The 17,904-nt window shown below is 44.7% G+C and overlaps 1 protein-coding gene across 17 annotated transcripts in view; it reads left to right on the top strand.

Moving 5' to 3' along the window:
- The first annotated feature begins 2,177 nt into the window (after positions 1-2,177).
- Positions 2,178-17,904, top strand: part of LOC308582584 (acylamino-acid-releasing enzyme-like) — a 61,083-nt gene continuing 45,356 nt past the window's right edge. For 13 of the 17 annotated variants that reach the window (XR_014005743.1, XR_014005744.1, XR_014005745.1 and 10 more), the window contains exons 1-14: positions 2,178-2,303; positions 2,405-2,537; positions 5,163-5,289; positions 6,081-6,168; positions 7,027-7,105; positions 7,905-8,041; positions 9,629-9,766; positions 10,709-10,800; positions 11,665-11,705; positions 13,237-13,358; positions 13,740-13,800; positions 14,097-14,191; positions 15,697-15,748; positions 17,434-17,522. Coding sequence is in view for 11 of the 17 variants with exons in the window: in XM_081185853.1 (XP_081041979.1) it covers positions 2,271-2,303; positions 2,405-2,537; positions 5,163-5,289; positions 6,081-6,168; positions 7,027-7,105; positions 7,905-8,041; positions 9,629-9,766; positions 10,709-10,800; positions 11,665-11,705; positions 13,237-13,358; positions 13,740-13,800; positions 14,097-14,191; positions 15,697-15,748; positions 17,434-17,522 (1,287 nt within the window). In the remaining 6 variants the exon portion in view is untranslated. The other 4 variants (XM_081185859.1, XM_081185857.1, XM_081185856.1 and 1 more) reach the window with 3 other exon arrangements.

Here is a 17,904-nt window from a genome sequence, read left to right as displayed (position 1 = left end):
CATCCAGCTTATAGCTACAGATGTCACCAGGAACTAAATCCCAAACTTATCATAGTGCATATGAACCTCTCATGCTGTGTTGTCTCAGGACAAATTCCTGCTATATCATTTTTCTCTTGTATATACAGGCACTGTTTTCTCTGGTACTTCCTGTTACATTATCATGGAAGCAGACTCTACAGTTGGTCTTTCTCTTGAGTAGAGGGGGAATTCAGGGACCCATTACCCCATCTGCTGCTGGTTTCTGTTGGGAACTGAGAGGTGGACTATCAATAGCCACCTTAACATTCTTGTTATTTTCATTGGCTTTGTCCCATCCCTTGTCAATTTCCCCTATTATTATTATTATTATTATTATTATTATTATTATTATTATTATTATTATTATTAAAATGTCTATACCACCCATCATCCAAGGATCACAGGGCAGTTTACAGTATAAAAACCCAAAACATAGTAACAAACAAAACAACACACGCCAGTTTAAAAGGTCATAGAATGTCTAATTAGCCTTGAATTCTTGAAAATACAAGTATTTTTTCTTTATTTATCCATTTAAGAAACCTTAAATGGAACAGGAGGACATCTGATATTAGTGTACTTGATTGTATCACTAATTACCACCATTCTTTTTAAATACATCCCGTTAAAGTTCCTGTTCACCTGTTCCTTCAGTTCTGCTTTACATAATCCCCAAAGTAGCCAAAAACCTTCAGGACAGATTAGTTGGGTATTGTTAATACTTCCTGGGCTTTGAAGATGCTCAAACTCATGACAAAAGGGAGAAACTTACTAAGAGGAAGGCACGTTTGACAAACCCTCACCATGATCAACTCCCGCCCGGAAACCTATGTCCCTGCTGTGGAAGGACATGTGGATCCAGAATTGGCCTCCACAGTCACTTACAGTCTCACTGTTAAAACCATGTTTATGGAAGACCATCCTACTTGGCTACGAGTGATTGCCAAAGAAGAAGAATACCTCCATTTGTAAAGCAACCACTTTTGTCATGGGTTGGGAGCCTGTGGCTCTCCCATTGTTGTTGAACTTTTGCTCTCCTCACCCCCATCTATCATGGCCAATAGGTAGAGTGTCCCTGTAGGGGCCAACGGTTCCTCATTCCTTTAAGATAGCTGCTTTGCATTTGTGCTGGGAGCCAAGTAACCAGATTTTGAATTCCTACTAAATAGAAGATAGTGTAGGATTAATCACGCCACAATTTCCCAGTATTTTTGCCATTTTCATTCCGAGGGCTTGGGTCAGATTAAAATGTATTTTGATTCTCATGCTGTGTTCTGTTGGTTAAATTGTCCACTTAGGCCAGTGAACAGAGCTACAATTTAACTTGAATCACAGTCTGCCTCTTGTATCCCACTGCTTTTTCAGCAGTGCTGCATAAGAGTAATTGGTTGCATCCTTTGCGTTCTCCATAGGCTGTAAATGAAAGTGTTGTAACAAATGAAATGTTGCCAAGAGACCGCTGCTGAAAGCACCACCCTGATCCCATCACCTTCCTTTAGTTCTGCTGCTGCTTCCAGGGGATTGACCTTCCGTTGAGAAAATGTCTTGAGGGAGATGCACACACCAGTATGACTTGTTAAATTGTGCGCAGTTGTGGGTGAGACAGCATGAGCTTATCTGATATATCTAACACCAGGTTCCCTCACAGCGGGAGACTATAGAATGGAGATTGGGGTCTGGGGCAAGGAGCGAGTTTTATTCACAGTAGCTGGTGTTTCGAGCGTCTGTGTAATTGCGTTCTCGCCACCTGTGCGGTTTCCCTTCCTTCATCACATTGTTTTACTCTCGCCCTTCCAAGCAGCTTGCGGCAGGGCAGCGTGCAAGCGTGGTTCTCACGTACCCAGCAACCCTGCAGGTCAGCTGGAGTGAGTGAATGGTTATGAGAAAAAGGAAGAAGCAAAACTTTGTTGTTGTGGTTGCCTTTATTATGGGCAGGGACAGCGCCGTCGATCCCTCAGCTGTGACGAACACAAGCCTCCCCTTCGCGTGTATCTTTAAGTTTAGTTGCCTGCCTGGAAAAATAGGAGCGGCAGGATCGGGGGCAAGAAAGGCCGCCACCCCTTCGGCTGGGCCTTCCCAGCAGGGATTTCCAAGGGGGACCGCGAGCAGAGGCCTGGCTCTGTCCCCGCCTCCTCTCCCCGCCCGGCCAATTGCTGTCGGCACCGCCCGCTTCGCGCCCGTGCGCTTTGCCCGCCCTGCTGCCCCGGGACAAGCGCCTCTCGGGCTGCTTCGGGGAAACCTCCAGGGCGATGGCTTCTAGAGCGGAGCGGGCGGAAGAGGCGGTGAGGCTGCGGAGCAGGGGAGGAGGGCGCTGGGGAAGCAGGTGCCGCCGGGCAAGCGCCTCCATTTGCCCTGAATAACGCCGCCTCTTCTCTCCTTCTAGCCTCCAGCGGGGTCGGGCCCTCTGGGCGCCCTGTACCGGGAGCTGAGCCGGTTTCCCCGCGTGACTTATGCCAGTGTAGGAGTCGGGTTTGCTGCCTGCGGCGGCGCCGCTGAGTGCCTGCCCCTCTACACGGGTGAGCCAGTTGCGCGGCTGAGGCGCTCTCCTCTCCCGCATCCCGCTTCAGAAAAGCCGAGGTTGTGTGGACAAGCCCAGTGGGAGGTCGGGCTGAGCAGCTGATGGGCGGGCAGTTTCCCTCCCCGTTCTCTTTTCGACGGGCATCAGCACTGCTCCATTAAAAACACTGTCACATGGAATTAAAGTAGTGAACAGCATGTTGCAAGTGACTCAAGCCCACGCTGGGGAATAGACTGTGTTTATAAACCCAGAGAGTCTTCTGCTGGTTTCCTCACTTCCAGAAGTGAAGTTACAAGGAGACTTTTCTGTAGTGGCTCCGTCCCAGTGGGAACACCTTCCCTTCAGGTGTCAAGGAAACAAACAACTATCTGACTTTTGGTGCTTTTTGAGTTTGGTTATATATATACCTGGTCCTTTGCAGTTAATCAACTGTTTTAAAAGCAAATATTAATATGCAGTGCCGTCCGCTTTGGGCATCTCAGACCCCGAACCAGTTAAACATGGAGTTGCAGTGGTCTTCCATTTGAACTATGTCACAGAGAGAGGTTGACATAAGACAGCCAGGACACCTCTTACTTGGTAGCAGGTGAGAAAAATATTGGATTGCCCCCCCTCCCCCCGTCTCTTGCCTGTTACACCTCTGGGATTAGAAGTATCATGGCATGGAGGTCAGAAAACTAAGTTGCCTTTTCAACAACCTGCCTCCATTGGGGCCTTGTCTTAGGTCCGGAGGAGAGGAGTTGGCCCAGTCTTTTAGAAACTCTCAGGTGTGTTGTAATCATATGCACTGCAAAAAAGCTGACTTCACTGTGTAAGAATAACACCATCCCAACCCATACATCTCAAGTTTGCAGTTACTTCCAAGTTAAAAGATGATGTGTAATTTATAAAAAGAAAAAACATTTATCACATATGCTGAATGCAAGGGGGGGGAGTGGCTGCCCCCTTTTTATATGGTAAAGTAAGAGACTTTATGATGTCAAATTAGGAGCCAAATATTATAAGTAACCTGATTTGAGACTGTGGTTAAAAAAACAATGTGCTATCAGGCCTTGCAGCATCTCATGGCAACTGACAGTTTTCCTGCAGTGAAAGAGATGTTTATGATGGGTTGTCACTGCCCACTTGCTCTACTGGCAGGAAGTAGAATCCTTCAGGAGGGGCTATCTGAGTGGGCTGGGCAACCTCTCTCAATATGCTAATATTCAAACCTGAGAACTATGTTACAGGTAGGTAGCCGTGTTGGTCTGCCGTAGTCAAAACAAAATAAAAAAAATCCTTCCAGTAGCACCTTAGAGACCAACTAAGTTTGTTATTGGTATGAGCTTTCGTGTGCATGCACACTTCTTCAGATATCTGAGAACTATAATCAGTAATGTGGCAACCAAGAGCTGTAAGGGAGGAAAGCTTAATGGGCTGGAAATGAATATAAGAGAGATGGTCATATAGACAGGGAAATAAGAGAGGGAAACCCCTCTCCAGACTGCAGGATAAGGACCCCTGTTTTAAGTATGCTGACAGTACACATCTTTATACACCTGGCTATGGCTGATCCTAGTACCTACAGTAGCAGAATATTACCACTGGGCAGGCCAACACCCCTTCTCACTGCAGAAAAAGAGCTTAACACAAAGTCCAACATTCTCTTTTCCTTCAGTGGAGGAGGGGAGTCTAGGATGAGTTTGGGTGCAAACTATGTCCCTGTGACCTGATATAACACCTGAAGGAAGCCTTTGCTGACATATATCTGTCGAGAGGCAGCTCTGGTAGAGGTGGCAGCTCCTAAAATCTCCCCTAGGAGAGCCCTGGTCCCAAATGTGGCAGAAGTGTGCTATGATGCTCTGGGCGGCTTTTCTTGGTGTCCTTGCCTTGAACAGAGTCCCCCAAACCCTCCAAAAAAAGTTGCTATCTCAATAGTTCCCATTAGTTTCCTCTGTCACACAGAAAAATAAGTATATTTCCACTTTTGCTGCTCTGCCTGGTGTTGGTGAGAGTGGAAAGTGGGTCTTGAGGATATGGAGGTCCCATGTTAAGATGAAGCTGCAAAGTTGGCCAAGAATCTCACAGCCTAATTTGTATCTAATGCTAATGATTTCCAGCTATCTGTAGCATGTCAAGTGCCTGTTCTCAGTTAGAAAAATGTCACTTATGCTGAATTTGCAGCATGAAAGAGGATAACTGCATTATGTGTGACCTCTAAACAATGATAAGCAAAAACGTCTCTTGAAATTACCAATTCCAGAAGTCTTTAGTAAGACCCGTTACTCATGCTGTTTACTTGCAATTTCAGTTCTGATGAGCTGCACTTTCCCTAAATGTCTCTAAACACAGTTAACTGTCATCTCTCACAAGATTAATTCTGGTATAACACATTCTCAACTCCTTTATTGCTGGATGAGGTGCTGTTTCTCCCCGTAGCTCTACAGTCAGTTCTCCATTTCTGAACTCTGGTTGTCTTAATCATGGTGTCTTGGAGCAGAATCATTGTCTCTGTCTTGCTGGCTTTCTGGACTTTGTGCTTCCCACAGATTTCCACATAAAATTCAGAAACAGCAGTACTACACACTGGGATGGGAGATTCCAAGGCTCAGATACCCGGTCTTACCTACCTCCTTTCCTGCAGAGTGGTGCCAGCCTGACCTGGGGCGCCGTCAGAAGCTGCATTTCAGCCGTCAGTATATCCTACACCACAATAGCAGATCAATTGTCTCCGTTACTCCTGTTGGCGTTCCAGCTGAGATCCGGGACCAGTACGTAGAGCATCCAGTTGCCCTTAGCATACCTAACCATGCTTTAGAAATTCAATCCAGACTTGGATTGGGATAACCTGGCACAAGATAAAATATAAACCAGAGTAAGGATAATCAACTTTTCCCAAGGAACCAAGATAGGTTAGAATGGGTTGTTTTCAAGGGGATGCTTCAAGAGAACATAACTTTTTTTGCCTTGGTGACAAATTGTGCTACCCTATTACTGTCAGCTGTAACTGGCATCAGTTTCCGCAAGTCATAGGCCAAGATCCTTCTTTGTGCAACCTGAAAGTCTTCTACTGGGAGTGATGGGAATCATAGGACTGCATATAAACTATTTAGCTCCTTTCCAGGTTTGAGGGTTTTCCTTAAAGAAGAAGGAAATAAATGGGCTTTAACCAAATGACCTATCTATTGGTTTACTTGCACAGATTTTAAGCTTTGTTTTAGGGGCAGTTATGCAACAATGAGTGCTCATCCTGACTTGACTTTGGGTTGTTTATATATCATCCTGTCAATTTGTTCGTCCCATACTTTGTGATGTTAGGAAAGTGACAGGGAAATGAATTTCAAAGTCCTTTAGAAAAAAGTGGCTTTGTTGCACTAAGGTAACAGAGTGCTTTAACCTACTTGAATTGTGCACACCTAAAGTTTTGGTGTGTGCTTGAATCCCTCCTGAAAAACACTGATGGCCTTTGTTGGGGGGGGATGGGAGTAGGGTGTCCTTTGGTTTAAAATGCCTCTCAGAGCTGGCTCTGCTGCTCATGTTGTCCCTCTCTCCTGTGCCACAGACTGCTGATCAGAATGTCACCCACTGGGATGCATAAGGCTGTTTTCACCCATCACTTGGAAATGGGGCAGAAGCAGGAAGTGATAGAGGTAAAATGGTGTGTGGGTGTGTGTGACAGTAAAGTGCATGCTAGCTAGCAAATACCCGTCACACCTACAGAGCAAGGATGGTGCTGCAAAGACTTATTAAATGCTTTGTGTAGAAAGAGTAGGAATAGTGTTGCTGCACCCAGGCATGTGTATTTGGAATTTTGTAGGAATATACTTTTACAGTGCTGTATACAGCCATCTGCTTGTGGGCTGTTATTATGTGCATTATAAAATATTGTGGTTTTAAAATAAAAAAATAGTAATTTTGGTTTGGAGAATTTGGTGGGCTGAGTGGGTTTTTTATTATTGCTGGTTCACTGGGGGTGTTTTGTAGAAATAACCTTGTATTTTACATTTTAAAATTGATGCTGTTGTATTATTTATTTATATTTTATAATGTAAACTGCTTTGAAAGAGTTATTCTCAGGAAGGCAATCTATAAATATTTTAAATAGAAATAAATAGTCAAAGCTGGTTACTACAAGCCTCTGGATATAACAGAATAACTTGATAATTGCCTTTTTGTTAACATGAAATCTGAGATTCAGACACGGATGAGAAGGAAGGAAGTCTGCCGTATTATGTGTGAAACATCTAGGGAACCTGCCTTTATAGGGATACATAGACAGACCAAAGGTGAGGGATTACATGCACAGTCCCTTTGGACTGGTATCACTGGGCACATGTCTCTTAAAATCTGGCACTGCCCTCCCTCACCTCTTCAGCTCCCCCATCTTTTTCAGTCCTAGCAGTGGAGTCAGGGAAGAAAGTGGTTATGGTGCTTGAGGAAATGTAGCAGGCCTGTTGATATTGCATGGTAGTGGTGGGCATTGGCCTGTGCTGATTTCTGTTTCTCAGCAGGTCTGGAACAAGAGTGGAAGGGTGAGAAGCATTAATCTCACAGCACTGGATAAACATGGCAGAGTATACACAGATGGTAAGGGCAAAAGAAGTGGGCTTGGCTGTATCCTGCTACTCTGCAGACAAAGCAAGTGATGTTCCCTCAGTCCTGTGTGCCCTGCTCTCTCCCAGCACAACACTTGCTCATGCTTCTTCCTATTAACATCCTCTCTCTAACGCCAAAGGAGAATTTGGTTATCCTACACTATATTCTTTCCTCTTTTACTGCCCTTTCAGGCATCTCTGGGTGGTGTTCTTAAAAGGTCCTCCCTAACTCTCACTGGAACCAGGTTTTCAGATCTTAGTGACAAGGCTAGGCTGAACTGCTTTGGTGAATGTCACACTAGCCATGCATCTAGGTCACAAAGCACACACGCCTTTACATGCTTCTGTCTGTGAAAACGGTCTGAGGTAGAATTCTGGTGAGGCCACATTCATATTTAAATATGCAGCACAATTTGAGACCCGGTCTATGCTACTTGAGATTTCACTGTCTGCCCTACTTGCTTAGCTTGGCCTTTAGATAGCAAACCCTGAGCTCTTTGCATCTTAAGCATCAAACTTCCACAAAAGGGGGAGCTTGCTTTTTAGGCACACATTCTCTTTTTTATATAACAGCAGGAGCTGCTGCCTCATACTAGGAGTGCTAATTCCCCTGCAGTGGCTTTGGGGAAATATCAGATCAGTCAGTCAACCTGTTACCCATAGTTGTGTGCTCAGCATTATGAACTGCTTCTCTTCCCACTTGCGTTCTGCTTTAGTGAGAGGGGTCAGCCTTTACCCTTGCCTTTAAGGAAGATCATTGCCTATTTTCCTTTCTGACCTTATGCCACCAGAGCAGTTTGGGTGTGTTGCCTGGTCCAGTTCAGAAACACAGATCCTTTATGTTGCTGAGAGAAGATGCCCCAAAAGGCAACCACTTTTCCCTCAAAGCAGGTCCCCCCAAGGAGAGGAGCCAGGTGAAACAAGAAAGGTATCTACTTTTTATTATTCGGCATTGAGATGTTTATACTGTGCCACATGCTTTACCGTCTTTATTCTGTCATAGAATCAGAATTGTAGAGCTGGAAGGGGCCCCAAGGGTCATCTTGTCCACCCCCTACAATGAAGTAATATCAACTACAGCATCCATAACAGATGCCATCCAGCCTCTGCTTAAAAACCTCCAAGGAAGGAGAGTCCACCACCTCTCAAGGGAGTCTGTTCAACTGCTGAAGAGCTCTTACTGTCAGAAAGCTCTTTCTGATGTTTAGTTGGAATCTCCTTTCTTGTGACTTGAGTCCATTGGTTTGGCTGCTACCCTTTGGAGCAGGAGAAAAGAAGCTTGCTCCATGTTCATGTGACAGCCCTTTAAACACTTGAAGTTGGCTATCATATCTCCTATCAGTCTCCTCTTATTCAGGCTAAGCACACCCAACTCCCTTAACTGTTCCTCATAGGGCTTGGTTTCCTGATGCTTGATCATCTTGGTCGCCTCCTCTGCACACGTTCCAACTATTAAATATCCTTCTTAAATTGTGGTGCTCCAAACTGGACACAGTATTCCAAGTGTGGTCTGACGAAGGCAGAATAGAGTGGTACTATTACTTCCCTTGATCTGGACACTATACTTCTGTTGATGCAGCCTAGAAGAGCATTAGCCTTTTTTTGCTGGTGCATCACACTGTTTGGCTTGTGGTCTACTAAGAACCCTAGATCCTTTTCACATGTACTGCTGGCAAGCCTGATGTCCCTCATTTTATATTTGTGCAGCTGGTGTTCCTGCCTAATTGCAGAACCTTATATTTGTCCCTATTGAAATGAGTTTTGTTCATTTTCTTAGTTTGAACCCAGTTCTCCAGTCTGTTAAATTGGAAAATAGGGACACTTGGATGGTCTGAAATAGTCACATTTAACTTCAAAAGAGGACCAGTGGTCAGGGATGATGGGAGTTGTAGTCCAACAACACTGAGGACTCAAGTTTAAGAAACACTGGCTTAGAGAATAGTTTGTGGATTAAAATTGCAGATAAAGTCATGCTTATGGAGGCATAACTGCAGAGGTTGTCTGCAGAAAATTCTGGTGAGTGAAAAAAGCCTTTGCATGACATTGAGGCCTATATGTCTTTCTCATGGGAAACTCTATACCTGTATTCCTGAAGGAGCGTTTCCACCCCCAGTGTTCAGCCCACACACGGAGATCAGCACCGAGGGCCTTCTGGCTGTTCCCTCACTGCGAGAAGTGAGGTTACAGGGAACCAGGCAGAGGGCCTTCTCAGTAGTGGCGTCCACCCTGTGGAACGCCCTCCCGTCAGATGTCAAGGAAATAAACAACTATCTGACTTTTAGAGGACATATGAAAGCAGCCCTGTTTAGGGAAGCTTTTAATATTTGATGTTTTTTCACATTATTATTATTATTATTATTATTATTATTATTATTATTATTCTGTTGGGAGCCATACAGAGTGGCTGGGGAAACCCAGCAAGATGGGCGGGGTGTAAATAATAAATTACTGTTGTTGTTGATTATTATTTGGATCAGGAATCTTCACAAGACCTTCCCCTCTGCTTTTTTTCTAGGAGGAGCACTTTGTATATCATGACAATTGGGGAGAGGCACTGAGTGATAAAAGCTTCCCTGTCTTGTGCGTGGTGAATGTTGAAACCAGTGAAGTTTCAGTGCTAGAGGGCATCCCAGGGCATATCTCACCTGGACAGGTTAGTGCAATGCAGCATGGGAATTTAATGGGACACTCCCCAAGCCACCATGGATTGCAAGCATTTCAGAATAATGAAGCAAGATTTAAATTAATACAATGGGAGGAGGAAGTCTCTGACCCATTTGCTTTATTTGGCTTGCAGAAGAATGCATGAAGCAGACATACCAGGTGTCCTGGGTCCTAGAGGTGGTTCTGAGCTCACAAATTGTATTTCTCTTTATGATTCTTGCACTTTTTGCACCCTTAGCTTTTGAATAGTGTTGGACTGACCAAGGGAATCTGACAGTGGCTTTCCATATCCTCCTAGAAGGCGCTTTTTCAGAGCCAACTTTCCCTCAGCCCAGAAAGAGGCTTCCATGTACAGGCAAAAACAGGCAAACCATCTCCCAACCCATCATGTTGTATGTTGCAGTTGATGATCTGTTTGGTACAGAATGTTGTCACATTCGCTCCCCACTTAAACGTAGAAGTTCACATCCTCTCTGTTTCATGCAAAAAGCACCTTTGCAATGGGTGGAACCATGCATACTGCCTAAAATTTTAAAGGTAGAAAGTTGCTGTTTAAATAAATTGGTGCTGGAGTCCAGAGGTTTATTCATTTGTGCAACATCAGTTCAAGCACTAGAGGCTGGAGCTCAGCAGAAGCCTGCTGGAGAAAATGCTGCTTTCTCAGATCCATCACCTGACCCTTCGTCATATGCAGAGGCAGATACATACCTCCCATGCTTTCTGCTTCCAAACACTTGTAACAGTAAAGTAGTCTGCTGCCTGCAGAGCCCTGAAGATTGCAACATCTCCCAGTAAACAGCCTTGTTGAATTTCAGCCGCTGCAGCAGCTTTCTGCAAATCTTGCGGGGAGACAATGGAGACGTAGCTTGGCCCATGGTGCAGCACACCCAGATGTGAATGGCTAATATTTTGCTTTTGCTTCCCTGGCCAGGCCCTGTGGTCCCCAGACGACAAAGGTATACTGTTCGTTGGCTGGTGGCACGAGCCCTTCAGACTGGGTTTGAATGCTTGCTCCAACAGAAGGTAGGCAAGGTCTCAGTCACTCTTAAGTGTGAAACCATGGATTCAGCTCTCCAGTTGGCTGTGCCAGGACCAGCCACTGCTTCAGGGAAAATTATGAGGGCAACATTTTGCTCAGTTTAGAGGAACAAAAGGGGGGAAAATACATGTCCCGAACAATAATGAGATATTAGTCGGTGATCTCGGTGATTATTTCTAAAAAGTAGAATCAACAGAAGTGATATTCTTGGGTTTGGAAGGAGCCAAATGGGTTATTTGTTAGTCCAGCTCCACCCCTGTCCTTCCTAAAAGAAGAAGAAGAAGAGGAGTTTGGATTTGATATCCCGCCTTTCACTCCCCTTCAGGAGTCTCAAAGCGGCTAACAGTCTCGTTTCCCTTCCTCCCCCACAACAAACACTCTGTGAGGTGAGTGGGGCTGAGAGACTTCAGAGAAGTGTGACTAGCCCAAGGTCACCCAGCAGCTGCATGTGGAGGAGTGGAGACACGAACCCGGTTCCCCAGATTACGAGACTACCGCTCTTAACCACTACACCACACTGGCAAGGTGTAGTATAGACTATATCTATATGATTCCTGATGGGTGACAGCCCATATTTTCCTTGGTGAAAACCTCCAAGGAAATGCATTCTGCTTCTCTAAAGTAGCCTGTTCCACAATATATATATATACAAATAACCTTGAAGGTTTTCCTAAATCAATGGAAGGTGGAAGGGAAAGCCTCAAGATCCTCAGCTTCACTATATTTTAAGTGCAGAGTGTGAAAATTTAATCCTATAGTTACTAGCATTTAATTCATCATGGGGTGGGTGGGTGAAAAACCTTGTCCCTGTTAGAGATGTCTCACCCATTCCCCTCTCCCTGCCATAGGTCAGCCCTTTTTCTCTTCGATCTCTCTGAAAGTAGCTGTGGTAAGTCATCTTGGAGGCAGCTTATCTCTTGTCCCTCCATGCAGCATCTTTCCTTCCCATATTTCTCCAACAATGGTGGTGGTGGGGTGTACCTGTAGCTTCTCAGTCATTTGGAGCCCTGGGTGGATTTCCTGACAGTGACAAATGTTTGCACAGTTGGTCAGGGCTATCACATTCAAATATGTCAAGGATTCTTTGTTGTAACTTCACAAATGGACGCATTTCAGCAGAAACAACTTTTCCTGCCTTAGTACTGCAAAGAAAGAGCAACAGTGACTGCCAAATTTACAATCTGTGTGTATGTGCAAGCCAGAAGAGCCCAGTCTTCCATAGAATTCTGCAGCCCAGCAGAATCTCAGTTTTGCAGCTTAGTTTGCCTTTTGTAAAGGAGCTTAAAAATGCCCAGAGATATGGCCTTCTAATGTTTCAGCAATCAGACATGGGGTTTGCATGGCTGGATTTAGGTTTGATGAGGCCCTAAGCTACTGAAGGTAATGGTGCCCTTTATATGTCCAGCTGTCCTTTGTCAACAACAAATTGTCACTGTTTTTTGTGTTGAATATATGCTATATGGTAATTTATGGACCTAATAGGTCCATACACAACACAAAACGCTGTTGCTGTATGTAGGTTTTATTTTATTTGTTTTTTTATTTTATATTTTGGAAATGTACATCCAGATTTTTTTTCTTTAATTTTTTTTTGGGGGGGGTCAAGAGAGTGGGGCCCTAAGCTATAGCTTGTTTAGCTTATACATAAATCTGGCACTGCCTTTAGAGGTTACTAGTTTCAAACTTACTTTGCTTTCCAAAGATGTCTATAGTTTCTTCAGTCACTATTGCTCCTTTCTTATATGTTTTTTTTTCCAAAATGTGAGTAAAGAAATGTCAGAAGAAGCCCCAGAGGTAAATTTGCAGAGACTTTTCAGAAAAGGAATTCAGATCGTCCACTGTTAATGTTTTTCTAATTTCATCACCTGGGGACTTCTGGCCAATTGCCTTTATTAGGTTAAAGTACAGTGGTGCCCCGCAAGACGAATGCCTCGCAAGACGGAAAACCCGCTAGGCGAAAGGGTTTTCCGTTTTGGAGGTGCTTCGCAAAACAAATTTCCTATGGGCTTGCTTCGCAAGACGAAAATGTCTTGCGAGTTCCTGCGGGGTTTTTTCCCTCCCCCCCTTTTTCCCAATCCACTAAGCCGCTTATCAGCTGATCCTAAGCCGCTAAGCCACTTAACAGCTGATCCGCTAAGCCACTTATCAGCTGATCTGCTAAGCCGCTTAACAGCTGATCCGCTAAGCCGGTTATTAGCTGATCCGCTAAACCGCTTATCAGCTGATCCGCTAAGCCGCTAATAGCGCTAATCTGCTAAGCCGCTAATGGGCTTGCTTCGCAAGACGAAAAAACTGCAAGACGAAGAGACTCGCGGAACGGATTCTTTTCGTCTTGCGAGGCACCACTGTATTCTTTGCATATGTAACTCCACTTTGATGGGTCTGAATGCCCTGCTACTGCATTGTGTCTGTGCTTGCAGAGTTGCTGTCCTCAGATTCCAAGGCTGTTTCCTCTCCCCGGCTCAGCCCTGACGGAACTCGCCTGCTATACCTTGAGTGCCCTGTTTTTGGGCCTCATCGCCAGTGTCTGAAGCTACAGATGGTAAGTGTGGCACTTCTGGTAGGTAGTTGCTTGGAAGAGAAGGGACTGTGGGTGCAGGCAGACCATAATAGCAAAGGAACTGTGGAATTTGAAATGAGTATGCAACAACAACAAAAAACATTTAGAGAGTAGAAAAGCTGAGTTCAACATGGCCTTATTATAAAAAGTTAAAATGATACAGTTCTTAAACACAACTAATTCTGATTGCAGAATTAAAACATTGTAGAATTTAGCATTTATTGAAAGATGCTGGAAGGGAAATTAGCTTGGAATCAACTACTGAAAAGATGCAGAGCAACTGGTCTGTGGGATGCAGCGGAGGAGGAGTGTGAAGTTTGCTGCTTTGTATTCATTACCTGATTTTTTTCCCCTCCTGCTTAGCTCAATTGGCAAACTAAGCTCACATCTACAGTAGTGGACGTAGTCAGGACTGCCACATCTGGTAAGTCTCAATTTCAGAGACTGGGCATGCAAAATGAGAGTTGCTTTTTTATCGCCTTGCCTCTTTAGTTCATACATGTCCTACCACCCAGCTCCTGCTACCACATACAAAAAGAATGATAAGGCTTGCTTTTGTTACCCAAAAATGGAGAGTCCTGCAGTCAGCCATATGCCTCCATATACACCGTATTCCATTCAATGTGTTTTTATAATATCTGTTTGGTGCTGTTCTCCAAGATTTCTCCAAAGCTCCAGACTTCAGCCATGTTTTACTTTAACCATTTTCTCCCTTTTCAGGGTTTTTGGGGATTTACTCAGGGGCACTGCCTCTGCTTTGTTGGGCTGCTGACAACCGCAGAGTCCTGCTTAGCACTCCTCAAAGGAGTAGAAAGGTATGCTGAGCCCAGAAGGGAAGACTTTGGGGTGTGAAGATGGTGTGCCAACGAAAGTTTGCAAATCAGTTAATGCTTTCCACCATTCCTGAGAATTTGCAAGATGCATAGGAAGATGTTCAGGTTTATGTAGCATGAATGCAAAACAATTGGCTTTATAGAAAGTGTGTGTGTGTGTGTGTGTGTGTGTGTGTGTGTGTGTGTGTGTGTTTTCATAAATTTGTCTTCCACCAATAACCTCAGAACAGAGCTTTAAGACTCACAACAATCTCTATGATGTAGGTTAGGTTTAAATATTGTCGTGACCTTCTCAGTGAGCTTTGTATTTAAACAGGGATTTGATCTTGGCTTCTCCATGTCCTAATAAAGCACTTTTGCCACTCAGATACACATTTCAGAAATGTAAGAGCCAAGCTTTAATTACAGCTGGGGAACGTGAACCATGTGTACTGAACCTGAAAAGGCTCATAAGGGTGTAAAAAGTATCTGTTGGAAATCAGAGATGAAGAAACTGTGATTGAGAAGCTGGCATACAGGAGGCCTCAAGGCAGCAGTGGCTTTACTTCCCTCACTGCCTTGGACAGACAGGAGCATGGGATCAAACTTGGAACTAATTTACCAGTTCCTGAGCATCCTCCCCAGTTCCTTCCCTGCCTTCCCTAGGAACTGAGCCCCTAGTCTTTCTCTAGTCTTGGATTACTTCAGAGGCAGCAAAAGTTGTGTCCTCCAGATGCTGCTGGACTCACATCATCCCTGAATACAGTCATACCTTGGTTCTCGAACAGCTTCGTTGACAAACAAATTGGCTCCCAGACGCCGAAAACCCGGAAGTAAGTGTTCCGGTTTTTGAACGTTTTTCAGAAGCTGAACGTCCGACGCTAATTCCACTTGAGCGCAGGAAGCTCCTGCAGCCAATCGGAAGCTGTGCCTTGGTTTTCAAACAGTTTCAGGAGTCGGATGGATTTCCAGAACGGATTAAGTTCGAGAACCAAGTTTCCACTGTATGCTGGCTGGGGCTGATGGAAGTTGGAGTTAACACTATTTGGAGTGTTACATTTCTTCAAGTGGCTACAGCACATTTCCCCCCAGGATTACACAAGATTTTGGACATACTGTGGTTCCAATCTGCGTCGTTCCTGCCTCAGAAGGATGTTCTCTGCCTTTCTTGTTCTCTGTGCTTTGACTCTCCATCAGGATACAGAACTGGGGATGCAGAACTGGCCTTAGGACCTTGCTAGTTAGTGCAAAGTTTGATCATGTATCCCTGCCTTTGGTGACTGGGTTAACACATTGCTATTTGGAGGGTTCTTGCACACCCACTGACAGGAGCCTTCGTGGTAGGTGGCCAGTGTTCCAAAAATGGGGAACACTGTATCTTCTCTGAGATGATGTATGAGGAGGAAAGTGAGAAAAAGCTTTTTTCCATTATTAAGTTTCCATGGGCTCTTGTAATAGAGCAGCCACTTTCCCAGCCCTCACTTTCCTTCCTTTATTATCTCTTGCAGGAGCTGCTGGTTGTGGATACCGAGCTGGGGAGTGTGAAGGCTCTTACAGAAGGTACAATCAAATCTTAGCTTGCAAAGTCCAGGGGCCGTATTGTGTTTGCTGAGATCTGTCCCAAAGACCAGGCACGTTAATTGAGAAGTCTCCCATATCCTGTATTTCTGCCCATTTCCGAGATCTCAGGGAAAAGGAAGGGGCTAGAAGGCTAAAGCCAAGCTCTTCCACTTCCTGTATGCTGGCTTACATTCTCAGCAAGAGGCAGCCACTACTAATCCATGACAGATCTAGTTCCCTTGCTTTATAAGGGGTCTTTTTTGAGGCAAATGAAGCTAGAATATTGGTGCTAGGCTACTACTTCTGTTCATTGTGTACATATTTTCTATATGTGTATAGAACTGGCCTGAGCTACATTTTGCATCATTCCTTGCTGGGGCCAAAAAGCCTCCTGAGTGTTGCTTGCTTGCTTGCTTGTTCTCCTATGAGGCAACCAGCACTGTGTTACATCTGTAGTTGTAACCCATTAATTGTGTGGCACCTAGATGTTTTCCATTGAGGTTATGATCCCACTGTGGGGTCCCACTGAGATTAGATACGAATGTACCCCTGAGATACATCAGTAAAAAGCTCTGGCAGATCCTTCTATGCTGTTCAGAATGAGAAGGAATTCTGTGATCCTATGAGTAGGCTTCTTTGCTTATGCTTCAGCTCCCAGGAGACTCTTTCAGAGATGGGCCTTTCATCACTTGCTCCATTCAGAACATGGTTCCTGTTAGATGCTAGTAGCTGCTCCTTGCTCCCCAGTATTACTTGGGTATGCAACTGCTCATCTAATCTCATCTCATCAATAAAACCAGTTCTCCTCTTTCCCCCTTCCCTATGTGAACATTTGCATTTTAATATCTTAATATTATTTCATTTTTGAGGATTATGCCCACCCCCTCTCCAGGGAAAGAACACCCTCCTCCTTTTCTTCTTCTTCTTTGGCGATCACTCATAGCCAAGTAAGATTGTTTTCAATGAACATTGTTTTAACAGTGAGTCCGTAAGTGATTGTGGAGCCTAATTCTGGATCCACACATCCTACCACACTGGGGACATAGGTTTCCGGGCAGGAGTTGATCATGGTGAAAGTTTCCAAACATGCCTTCCACTTAGCATGTTTCTTCATTTCGTCCTGAGTTTGAGTGTCTTCAAAGCCCATGACACCTTTGGTAAAGGCTGTTCTCCAACTGGAGCTGTCACAGGCCAGTGTTTACCAGTTGTGGGTGTTTATACTACAGTTTTTTAGATTTGCCTACCTACCTACCCACTCTACAGTGGTACCTCGGGTTAAGTAATTAATTCGTTCTGGAGGTCCGTTCTTAACCTGAAGCTGTTCTTAACCTGAAGCACCACTTTAGCTAATGGGGCTTCCTGCTGCTGCTGCTGCTGCTGTGCCGCCATAGCCCAATTTCTGTTCTTATCCTGAAGCAAAGTTCTTAACCTGAAGCACTATTTCTGGGTTAGCGGAGTGTGTAACCTGAAGCGTATGTAACCTGAAACATATGTAACCTGAAGCGTATGTAACCTGAGGTACCACTGTATTCTCTTTCCCCCCTTAAATAAGCAAATAGCAGTGTAGCAAGGAGACGTTTTCTCTCAAAGCCAGGTGCTTTCTTTCCCTCCTCCTTCCCAAGTCATAGCTGAATCCCTGACAGCCCCGATAACTCCTAAGCAGTATTCTCTGTAACCCGTCCTAGGCACTCTAGAAGGTAGCTGGACCCTGCTGGGAATTCAGCAGGATCTCCTGGTGGTGAGCTGCTCATCTCCCAATTGCCCTCCAACCCTGGTAAGAAACTTACCTTGCAGGTCAAGGTGTGGGCTGCTTCACCCTCCAATCCCCTCCCCATTATTTCTAGGGGAACCTGATAAAATTGGCAGGTGCCGGAGTGAGCTTTCATGTTGTGCTCTTTTTCATAATGCTTGTATGTGAATTTTTAGCAAGGCTGTAGCCAAAAAACCCAATGTGAATGTTTCTTTAGTGTGACTATTGAGTTCAAATCACAGATATGCCTCTGTAGCCCTCCAGATGTTGTTGGACTCCAACTCCAGCCAGCATGGCCAGTTATCAGGGATGCTGGGATTTGCACTCCAACAACATATGGAGGGTCATAGGTTTCCCAGTCCTGATGTTCACACTGGCCTAGTTCACACTGAGCCATGGTTTGTTT

The sequence above is a fragment of the Podarcis bocagei genome, assembly GCF_964188305.1.
Source record: "Podarcis bocagei genome assembly, chromosome: 2".
Classification (NCBI taxonomy): domain Eukaryota; kingdom Metazoa; phylum Chordata; class Lepidosauria; order Squamata; family Lacertidae; genus Podarcis; species Podarcis bocagei.
Note: the sequence above shows the minus strand (reverse complement) of the source record. Positions and strands in the feature narration are given on the sequence as shown.